This window comes from Rhinolophus ferrumequinum, chromosome 8, assembly GCF_004115265.2.
Source record: "Rhinolophus ferrumequinum isolate MPI-CBG mRhiFer1 chromosome 8, mRhiFer1_v1.p, whole genome shotgun sequence".
Lineage (NCBI taxonomy): Eukaryota > Metazoa > Chordata > Mammalia > Chiroptera > Rhinolophidae > Rhinolophus > Rhinolophus ferrumequinum.
Window position 1 is genome coordinate 46,993,823 of NC_046291.1, and position 12,315 is coordinate 47,006,137.

Consider the following 12,315-nt stretch of genomic DNA (forward strand, 5'->3'; position numbering starts at 1 on the left):
CACACAGACACATGCATCCTCAAAAAAACACACAACACATACAGTGAGGCATTAATTCTTGAAAAACATTGGCAAATAACTAAAAGTGGCACGCTGAGTTTTATTTTTTCAATTGTCTATCCCCTGTGTTCTGTTCTAGTTTGCCATTAAAATAGATGAAGCTGAAGATTTCCTCCAGAACACTCAGGAGTTTGAGAGTGCCGAGTCCTTAAAATCACTTCTTCAGCTTCATGAACATCATACCAAAGGCAAGAAATATATCTATTCCTCACATAAATTTTTAAAGCTTTAAAAGGTGTTAATGTGAAAAGGTTTGTGTATGACAGTGTATATGTTTATGTAGGCTTCAGCTCATTCTAAGAAAGGTTAAAGAAAGCTCTTTTTCTGTATCTTCTGCAAGAAAGAAGTAGCTATGAATGGTTCTAAGGAAATGGTAGAGGAACCGCTTCTAAAGATTATAATAGCTCTGGGAGTTATTCAATCTGCTGGGTTTTTAATTTCTAGGCCGGGGCATTTCCACCATGTCCATCAGTGTAGCCTCAGCACCTATGCTGGCACATAGTAGATCCTCAAGAGTATTTTTTGTTCGAATAAATGGGTTTTAATTCAGTGACTGTTCCTTCTCGGGGTCAGTAAATGAAGGTCAGCCTTTAAATAAAAGCTCTATGTAAGGAAAATCTCTCTTTCACTATTTCAGTTTTTTAAAAAAGGAGTAGTGAACTTTTTCCAGATAGAAAAAATTTAATAAAAGCAGTATAGATAAAGATTTTCAACTCCCTGTGAAACAACTATAAAGAGAGTCCAATTGTTAACCAACAATTTGTATTCTTGGCCTTTTCCACCAGAATCTGGAATGGGCAGAACTGTAGTGGGAAGGCATGTGTGGAGGGGGTAGCTCTTTACTGTAATCCTTGTTCTGTGGAATCAGGTTAGATAAACAGAGAGGAACAACACTTCTTCCTACTTCATTCTTCTAATTATTACTGCCAAGTAGAACTAGGGTGAGTGGATGGTTTCCTGAACTCAATTGTCACAGTTCTAACTCAGCGTCTAGCTCTCCAATCAGATCATGCTGGCCATGGGCTGGAGGTGTGTTTAAAGCCACAAATAGATTTTGTATCTATATCACCCTCCAAACGACCCTGCATAAAAGATCATTGCTTTTCCGAAACTCAAAGGTTAAAGGACTCAATCTTTCCTGTGTAAAGTTTATGAGGTCCTACCACATATATATTATGCATTTAATTTTAACTGATTGTTGTTCTAGAGGACCTCTCCCTAACAGGGATTATAGACGGCATCGGAAATACCAGCATTAAAGCAGCAGCCTGCTTATTTTTGTACAGCAGCAGCAATCTCGCTGGGTCCAAGAGGGTGAACAGAATCACCTGAAATTCCTCTCAGGATACTGGAAAGTGAATTGAGTCCAAAGTCACTGAGATGGATTCTGTGGTCACAATTCCATCTTCCTCCGACCAACATGATCATCACACAGCAAGTTCACCTCCGGAAATCTGACAATGACTGATGCTTTGGTTGATAAGATTCAGTACTGAGACAAGCAAAGGAAAGCATTTTACAGAGAGGGGTGGTGGCAGTAGGGATTTCTCCATAAGTACTTGGGGGTGGAGATAGAAGGGGAGAGAGTAGCCTAATGCGATTTTGTTGTTGTTTCTCTTGGCTCCTCCAGAGTTTACTAGGGTCTGTGGCACAGGGAGCCAGTTTACATGGCCATGTGCTGCTTTATTGGAGGCCTTAGACTGCAGTGCGCTGGCATTCAGCTGACAGTGAGACCAATGTCCCTGACATCCATGGGGTCCACCGGGCCTCCTCTTAATCTGAAGAGATGGATAAAAATGCTAGCCAAAGATAGGAAAAATCATTTATTTTTGTGATCACAAAATGTTCTTCCATCCCGATGGCAGGTTTATCGTGACATTTTTGTGTCCTATGTGACACTTGAACCACAGGGATTACAGGGACTCTTATCAGGGTATTTGGCTCCCAATTCATCTTCCTAATGGTGGTCTTGTTTCCATAAAATGAGAGTTTGATGAAATTTATTAATCAATTAATTCAGTGGGATTAAGATTAGCTGACTTGAAACGCATATTCAAGGACAAAATTCTGATTTTCAGGTAAGGATGTCAATCTGTGTTAGTCTGTTTCAAGCTGCTGTAACACAGTACCTCAGAACTGGGTGGTATAATCTGAAATAAACTGCAGAAGTTTTATTTCTCACAGTTCTGGATGCTAGAAATCTGAGATCAGGGTGCCAGCATGGTCGGGTGAGGGTCCTCTTCTGGGTCACAGATTTCTCATTGTCTCCTCACATGGCAGAAAGGGCCAGGGACGGCTGTGAGGTGGCTTTTGTGAGAACACTAATCCCATTCATGAGGGCTCCACCTTCATGACCTGGGCACCTCCCTAATATCACCACATTGGGCATTAGGATTTCAGCATATGAATTTAAGCGGGGGTCCAAACATTCAGACCACAGCAGTCTCCATTAACTTCAGATTAAGGAAATAAAATACATCTATAACTTATTATTTTGTAACTGAGAAGTTTGCACCTCTTAGTCCCCTTCATCTATTTCTGCCACCTCACCCCCACTCGTAACCACCAGTTTGTTTCCTGTATCTATGTGGTTATTTTTATTTTGTTTGTTCAGTTGTTTTGTTTTTTTAGATTCCATGTGTAAGTGGAAATCTTACAGTATTTGTCTTTTCTCTGTCTGACTTATTTCACTTTGCATAATCCTGTCTAGGTCCATCTGTATTGTCACAAATGGCAAGACTTTATCCTTTTTTATGGCAGAATAACATTCCATTGTGTATACACCACATCTTCTTTGTCCATTCATCTATTGATGGATATTTAGGATGCTTCCACATCTTAGCTATTGCAAATGTACAGCATAGATAATATAGTCAATAACATTGTAGTAACTTTGTGTGGTGACAGATGGTAACTAGACTTATTATGGTGATCATTTCATAATGTATATAAATATCATATCACTATGATGTACCTGAAACTAATAGGATATTATTTGCCAATTATACTTCAATTAAAAAACTACATGTAGGGGGTGGCCGGTTAGCTCAGTTTGGTTAGAGCACGATGCTCTTAACAACAAGATGCTCTTAAAATATATATAAAATCTTGATCCCCACGTGGGCCACTGTGAGCTGCGTCCTCCACAACTAAATTGAAACAACTACTTGACTTGGAGCTGATGGGTCCTGGAAAAAACACACTTAAATAAATAAAAGTTTTTTAAAAAAACTACATCTATAAGTACAGCTAGCAATTCTAGTATGTTCTGAGATGTTCCGTGAGTAGCACAAAATGCCAATGTTAGGATGGCAAAGGTTAATAATGTAACTGGAAAAACTATAAATCAGACTTATCCCTAATATTCACTATGTTCCAATTAGCTTCATCTATGCTTTTTCCTTATTCAGTAATGTTAAGGCTGTGTTGTATTTAAGAAACTTACTCAGTAGCATAGCGGAGGTCAGAACCAGGACGAATGGATTCACGTTTCTGCCCTCTGGAATGTTACAGAATAAGTTTGTTCCGTTCTCCACATAACAATCCTTCAGATAGTTGAAGACTAACATGTCCTCTCGAGTCTTCTCTCCTGTGGATGAAACAAGCCTAATTAAAATGTTTTCCAGAAAACATAGTTTCAAGACTACTTACTTACCAGCCTGGTTGCCCTCAATTCAACAACACATATTTTTTGAACCTATGCCTGGGAGAAACTCAGAGTCATGTGGGAGAGGGGGAAAGGCCCTTGTCCTCAGGAATCCTATGATTTGGAGAAGCACCCTGCAGTTTTCCAGTGGCCTTTTAAAATAAACATAATACCTAAGAAGCTCCTTTGCAGGAACAACCATATTATTACTTCCTTGGTCTTAGATATATATAACATCTTAAAATATATATAAAATCTTAAACACTGTTTAGGTATAGATTTATTGGAGTCCATTATACTATTCTTTCTACTTTTGTGTATATTAGAAAATACGCACTGAATGAGTTTCAGAAACACCATTCCACTAAGGAACATTTATAACATGGGAAAATGTATTAGAAGGAAATATTAGCCAGTATCTTAATGCCAAGCCTGCAACCTTGATACTTTTTAGAAAATACTCATTTGGAAAGGTACATCCCTCATTTATCCATTTTAAATTTGTTATTTATATTTAATAAGTATGGCAAATGTATAGGTATTAATATAAAGTATACTTTTAGATATAATAATCAAAACAAGTAAACAACAAAAATTTATTAAATATCTACTAGGCTCATATCACAAGGTATATGTCAGTAAGTACGGTTTTTATATAATAAGTACAGTTTTGTATATGCAAAAAATACAATCTTTAAAAGAAATGCACGATAGAGATTTTGATATATCTAAATCATTTTACCCTTGAGGAAATGCACATTACTTTGTATAATCAACTGATGGGATAAATAGCTAGGAAAACATAAACAGTAAAAAAGTAAGATATAAGGACTGAAAAAGGAAACTGAGGGGACAATTTATCCTTTTTTAGAACCATTGTAGTTGCAGTAACAAACAGATTTTAGCCTGTACATTTCACAAGTTCACTTTGGCTCCACAGGCTGCATGCCTGGTGGTAATGTTAGTGGTTATACTGTCTTAGAAGACATTGAAACAGAAAACCAGAAAAAGATGGGAAGTGGACATTTTGGCTAATTATATGTATTTTGTAGGGACCAGAACAGGTTGGCCTGTTCCACTGGCAGTCTGCAATACCTGAACACCTGAAGATGTGCTTCCCTCTCTCATTTGACAAGTCGTGTGTAAGAGCTAGTTATGGAAAGGAAGAAAAGAGATATATGAGGAAACTCTGCCATCTGCCCATACTTCCCGTGTGGGTGTGAGTGTGTGTGTGTGTGTGGTGTGTGTGTAAGTGTGTAACTGTTCACAATATCATAAGTTGAAAGTGAAGGATATAGATAGATAAGTAGATAGATAGATAGAGTTATATATTTAATATAATTATATATACTTATTTGTAAATTTATTTATATATATTTAATATATACTAACTATACATTAAATATATCTTATATATATTTCATATATATTATATATGTATTTATTCTTCTAAATATGTCTATGTATTCCTATATTCTAAATATATATTCTTATTAGATATTTATATTTATATTTATATTTATGGAGAAGTAGTCATAGTGATTATTACATTAAGGTACACAAGTTAAAGCTCTTCGGTTTGATTGGCAGGGCTTTCTATAAGTTGTCTTCACCTGGTTTCTGCAGTTGTTTCTTTCACTTCCGTGTAAGGACTTGTTCTAGGAAGACAGGCCTGTTTTCTGCCCCTGCCCTTTCCTGTCTTATGTACGTTCACTTCCATTTCTTCGTTTAAGAGATTTACTCTAATTTTAATGTTCTCCCTGAATGATCCCATCCTCTATCCTTGTTCAAGAGTGTGGCTGTTTTTGTTGTGTTTCTTGCATTGTTGACTTCCAATCGAATTGCTCAGCGCACATAATTGTACCTTTCTCACTCTGAGCAGATAACACCATTTTAATACCTTATTAGACAGGTCTAGGTCTTGTGGCATAAACACTTCAAAGTCTTTCTTTTTCATCTCAAAATGTCTCTCTACGATATCTTCACTTATCCCATTTACTCTTCCAGCTCTCCAGTTGTCAGGTAAGAGACAACTGGCACAACTACCACAGCCTGATGCTAAATGTCAGAATGCTCGAGTGCCACAGCATAGTGGTATGGCTTAGCCCATTTCTAGTAGTGTGATGTTTAGTACGGTGCTTTCCCTCTGGATGTTCTTCATGTTCTCATCGCAAGTAAAAAGCAGGATATTCAACCCTGCTAACATTCTCTCTCTTTTTTTTTTCTTCTAAGAACAAATGTCTCAAAGATCGTTCTGTCTCTCTTGACTTGACTTCATCACTATCTTCCCACTTCTCAGCCTGGTAACGTGACTTTTGTTTCCACCACTTACCCATCACAAAACCCCAAATCTTTTCAATGTCTTTTATATACATATATAGATATATGTGTGTGTGTGTGTGTGTGTGTGTGTGTGTACACACACATATATAATGTCATATATATATATGGAGGACTGCTGACCTCTGTCATATACAGTTCTCCTAATTCCCCCCCACCCTTTTAATGCATATAATCTCATTTATGCATTATTTTACAAAAATTTCTGAACATGTTACCTGTGCCAGTCACTCTGCTGAGTGCTGGGAATACAGTCATGGTCCCTGCCTGTCCTCATATTACACTGGAGCTGGGTGAAAAGACAGACATTAATTCACTATTCCAACACAGAAATGTAAAAGTGTAGCCATGGTAAGAACTGTGAGTGAGGAACAGTATGCTATGAGAACAATTACTAGGAGGCTTTGATCCAGTCTGATTTGTCCTTTGAGGAATTGGCCATTGACTGAGACCTGAAGCATAAATAAAATTAAGGTGGAGAAGGAAGGGGTTGAGGAGAATGGTGTCTCTGGCGGAGAACACAGTGAAAATTCTGGGACAAGAGAGAGTATAGCATGTGTGAGGTATTTAAAGAAGCTAGGGATGAAGGGTAGAGAGATTGAAACAATCTGAAAAGGAAGACAGAGACCAGACCATGCCAGACCTGAAATCATGGTAAGGAGTCTGTTTTAATTCTAAGTCAATGGGAAGCCATTGTTTCAAGCGTGTGTGTATGTGACTGTGACATAGTAGGTTTAGAAAGATCTCTCTGGCTAATATATGGAGAATGGATGAATATATTAGAGAGGGGATGCAATTAAGAGGTGATGATACAAGTTTAGGCACAGATGATTCTTTCTGTAGTGGGGGTGGAGAAAAGTAGACAGATGCAGGAGAAAGAGGGTGAAATTGATAGGTCTTGTTAATGGTGGGATTAGGGAGAGGGATGTGTCATGGATGACTCCTGGGTTTCTGGCTTACCAAGAGTGGAAAGTTTTCCAGCTGCTCCTCCAAATAATCCCCAAGTGTGGTTGTTTCTCAAAGTGCTGTTCTCAACTCCTCCTTTCATACTCTCTCCCTTGGTGATCCTTCAATTTTCATGCTTTAACTCCCATTTTTATAAGATGTTACCCAAACCGCAGTGCTATTTACTCCAGAGGGCACAAACTGGTAGCCCATTTAGCAGAGACATGTTTTGTTCATCCTTCAGTATTTTTTAATTGAAAAATACAAATTATAAGTATTAAAAAAACAAAAATCAGAAGGTTTTATATAAAAATCTATATTTGTAATTCTTTTAAAAATCAGAAGCTCCATCAACAATAAACCCATATTCTCTCATGTCAACAGTTGGTCAGAATTGGGATAACCGATCCTGTTAGAGTGAGCACGCATTTTCTATCTGGACGTAGGCCCTGGCGTCTGGGCCCCTGGCTACCACTCATTGTGTTTTTGTTTGGCCACTACAGTACTTAGTCTTTAAAGCTCAAATTTAGTCAATCACCTCAGAACACAGAACGCTCCAAGGAGAGAGGGTATCTTATGAGAATCACACTATAACCAACAGGACCAGTGCTCAAATCCCACAGTCTGTTTACTCTCTACCCTGAGTTACGCTGTCACTGTACTTCAGCATCCTATCATTTGGCAGTTAGCACTATAGCAATTGTTAGATTACAGCATCTGACCAATTGTATTGTAGGCATTTTGTGTTTGACCATTTGAATTTCTTAGTTTAGTGTGGAGCTTGTTTATATTTTAAATTATATGAAGAGTCAAAATGTTACTATTAAAATCTTTCTCGTATCACTAGTCTTTTTTTCTTTCTAATTTTCTTCTAGAACTCTTAGAACGATCTCTGGCCCTTTTAAACAAAAGTCAACAACTCACTGACTTCATAGAAAAATTCAAGTGTGATGGACCTAATGTAAATCCCGAGTTGGTCCAGGGAGCTCATAACAGCTGCCTGAAGATCGACAGTCTTCTTGAACTTCTACAAGACAGGAGACGGCAACTAGACAGGTACCTGAAGCAACAGCGACAGGAATTGAGTCAAGTTCTTCAGATATGTCAGTGGGACCAACAAGAAAATCAGGTAACCCAAAGGGGCAGTGATGATGTCCTGACCTCAGTTAATGAAGTTTGATTATTATGTGTACTAGCTATTTCCTGGGATAGTTTCTCAGGCGTCATGGTCATATTCTTTAGTCTTTGGTCCAAACTACCTAAGCAAGTAATACAAAAAAAAAAGAAAAGATTTTTATTCCCCTCTCATTACAATATTGATTTTATCAATGGGAGAATTACCCATGAACAGTTTTGAAAATGACTATGTGTCATTGTTGGATCCTCTGTCTCACTGCCTTCTGGTCACTACTTTTAGGCACATTTCTTTGGAATTCTGAAATGTTAACTGCAGTTTTCTTGAAAGTTGGAGAGGCATGATGGTGCTGAATTGTGCTAGACTGCTGCTAATGTCAGGGGAAAAGTCTGTGAGCACAAACTAGAGATAATTTTCTTAGAACAGTAGTCTGGTGTCAATGAAGAAATACGGCCTATGGCTGGATGCTCAGTGGTTAGAGGCCTTTGGGGTGGGAGGTTCATGAGTCTGCAGGCTTATTAGACCTCATTACCCAGACTGCAGGCACAGCTCTGATGAGCTGTAGTGCATGAGCCAAGCATTCCTTCTGTCCCAATCACTAAGAGTGGGAAGAACTCTCTTTACAAAACCCCAAATCAAATAGGTGAGATATTTACTACAATATTTCTAACTGCCTCTATCTCATGCTTAAATCTATTCAGATTAAGTGGAGGGAATTTTCAGAGAGAAATGATGTGGAAAGTCTCCTGGTCTGGATGCATAGAAAAGGGTTCTCTTCACATGTTTTATACTATTGCTCTGATCCAAACTGGACACACAGACATACAGCTGGGAGCAAATATGAGTCCAGGAGAAACTGGTTCTTACTTCAAGCTGGAAAAATGAGGGCTTAAATGATCAACCTTTCAACTAGTATTACTGAGTACTTACTACTGTGTTTCCCCCAAAATAAGACCTAGCCTGGCCATCAGCTCTACTGCGTCTTTTGGAGCAAAAACTAACATAAGACCCGTTCTTATTTTACTATAACATAAGACTGGGTCTTATATAATATAGGATAATATCAAGTCTTATATCTATGTGCATGTCTTGGTGTGGATATAAGTTTTTAATTCATTTGGGTAAATACCAAGGAACACAACTGCTGGATCATATGTGGTAAGAGTATGTTTATAAGAAACCGCCAAACTGTCTTCCGAAGTGACTGTGCCATTTTGCGTTCCCACCAGCGATGCGAGAGAGTCCTGTTGCTCCACATCTTCGCTGGCATTTGGTGGTGTTGGTGTCTTGGAATTTGGCCATTCTGATTGGTGTGCAGTGATAGCTCATTGTTGTTTTAATGAACCTGTTTAAGTTGGCAATAATAACACCTAACCCACAGAGTTGTTGTCAGGATTAAATGAAATAACACGTGTAAAGCGTGTAGCCCAATGCCTATCATTTTAAGAGGTACTTAATGAATATTAGTTTCCTCATCTTCCTGCTCCTTGATTAAGACTTATAACTGATAAATTCTTTCTCATCTAGCCCATATTATTTTCTCTGGGTTTAGCGTTACAGTTGTTGTAAATGTTGAGGTCTCTTCATACTGTTTAGTTGTCAGAGACTGCTATAAATAAATTACGGCTTTAAGAATGCACATTCATGGTTAAAAGAACTCAGCTTTCATTTAGACTCCATTTCTAACAGCCTTGAGCCAAAATCAATTTAATAATAATAATAATGATAAATATTAATTTTTAATAAAACTGTTCAATAAATAAACTAATCATTTCTTTAAATATAAAATTTAAGCTCTTAATCTTAAAATACCCCATATTACATTTTATCTTGTTAACACCAGTGACAGCAGCTGGAGTCATTAATAAGCTACTGTCACTGTGTGTTTGTAAGAGCACAGATCCTGGGGCGACACTATTAGCTGGGTTCAAATCCTGACTCTACCACTTACCAGCTGAATATCTGGCAGTTAACTTCCCTGAGGCTCAGTTTTCTGTAAAATGTCGATACTTACTTGGTGTACTTTCCTCAAGGTGTTAAGATTATCAATCAAGTGAGTTATTCTATGTCAACTGCTTAGAATGTTACCTGGTACATAGTAACCACTGTAGTATTATTAGCAATTTTTGTCATCATGTCTGAAAAGGACAGTGAAGGCCCAACACACCGCATACTCCCCCACTCATCCCTCCTCCTGCCATCGCATCCAAGTCAAGACTGGTCTTGCATTGAAGGCTAATTTATTATTTATTTCGAGTTCATAACATGTGAGTAAGTAAAAGTCACTTTTGTAATCTTAGCCATACTTGTTCAATGGGCACTCAATTAATAGTTCAGAACAAAAAGATAGTTGTATTTTTTTATGCTGCTTGTGACTTAATAATGCCCATTTGTTTAAAATATACATGGACCACTATCCATACAGATCATTGCCGTTAGCATTTGGCACACTGTCACCTTCTAGACCTCTATACAAGCAGGAGCAGTCACAGGGGCGCATACACACACGTTTATTAAAGAAAGAGCTAAATAAGCAAACAACAGCTGATGGAATTAACCTATGCATATTATATTATTACCTGATTTTTGTTAAATTGAACAAATCATAGACATATTATTGTGCCAAAGCACAATGGGTCATTTTAATGGGTATGTAATATTTCACCATTTGAATGTAGCACAATTTAAACAATGTATTATTGATAAGGAAGTAGAGTCTTTTCAGTTTCTCAATCTTAGAGATAATTATTAATGCTTACTATGTTGATAATAATGTGAAAAAAGAAATATTTGAAAATCCATATACCTACAAGCATAAGTATCTTACCTAAGTTTTTAAGTTTTTCTGAATGATCTGATTTAAAATTTTATTGATGATATAACAGGAGAGACACCAAATTGGTTGTGACTCTGTTAGAAATTTGGATTCTATGACTGTCAATTTCCTAGATGATCTACCTGATAATCCAGAACATTATGGAACCATAAGTTGATACAAAGGCACATACTTCATTGGAGGGCAAATATTATTTTAAAGGGAATATAGGAGCTATGAAATCTTACATTAATAAAATACTAGTTTTGTCAATCATTTAAGCACTTAAGAAAAAAGGAAAACTAAGTGGAGAATTAGAGCAAAGATTACTGATGAATAATAATGTGATTGTCTGAATATCTGATGCATCGTCTCTCATAAGGGCCATTTGAAAGATGCATTTAGTGCTTCTCTGTTTCTAAGTTCTCATAGCCTAATGCTTTTGAGCTATAATAGTTCAGCTAATTCTACATTGGGGAAAAAAATTAGTGACCAGAATAATGGCAACTTAAGGTTTACTCAGTCACAAGAAAACAAATGAAAACCACATATTTTTCTGTCTTAATTGAGATGTGATAGTCTGATAAACATAATTATAGCATGTTTTTCTGTGTCATTGTTATTCAGATGTAAAAACGTGTACTTGTTTTACATTTAAAAATGAGCAGCTGACCGTTGTTTCCAACTCCAGTAGCATCTTAGTTTACAGATAATCTGTTGCTTCATTAATGAAAATCAGAAGCAGCTTGGAGTATTTTGTGCATAATTAATTATCTTGGCAAGAAGATTTATGAATGTAATTTTTCTCAATTGCTCCAATCAGGCAAAAGTGAGACAAACAGATAAATTAAAACTGAGTTATGCATGGTCTCTTTGTACAAGACAATGTCAAGGACATTGAGCAGTAGTAAGTAAAACATGAGAGCAGCAGATAATCTCCCTTTACTACTCAGATCACATAGACACATCTTTGTGGGGGGAAAGCGGTAATAGAATTCACATTTGGAAGGTTTTATAATTTGAATACCAGCTATATCATAATCATGTGACCAGGTGTAATCATGTTTCTTGTTAATAGGCCATTAAAATGTCAGAGATGACACATATAAGAACAGCCTCAGGGCACAATCTTGTACCTGGTGGGCAGCTATAAAACTCTGCATGCACACACAGGCACATGTGTATATGTGTACATGCACACATGCACGTGTAGCCTCCTTTATGTGATGCTATTTCTATCTAGGATTTAGCACTTGAATGGTAACCCAGCTTAAATTAATATGAAATAACATACAAGTGTTTAGCTTAGTGGCTAAACGTACCATAGTAAGAGTTTTGAAAAAAATATTTCTTTGAATGTAGCTTTCTAGCATT

General features: G+C 37.1%; 1 protein-coding gene across 3 annotated transcripts in view; it reads left to right on the top strand.

Annotated features, from left to right (window-relative positions):
* Positions 1–12,315, top strand: part of CCDC141 (coiled-coil domain containing 141) — a 179,947-nt gene that overhangs the window by 47,392 nt on the left and 120,240 nt on the right. For all 3 annotated transcript variants that reach the window (XM_033113107.1, XM_033113108.1, XM_033113110.1), the window contains exons 4-5: positions 140–248; positions 7,867–8,120. In XM_033113107.1, the coding sequence (XP_032968998.1) occupies positions 140–248; positions 7,867–8,120 (363 nt within the window). The remainder of the gene's footprint in view (positions 1–139; positions 249–7,866; positions 8,121–12,315) is intronic.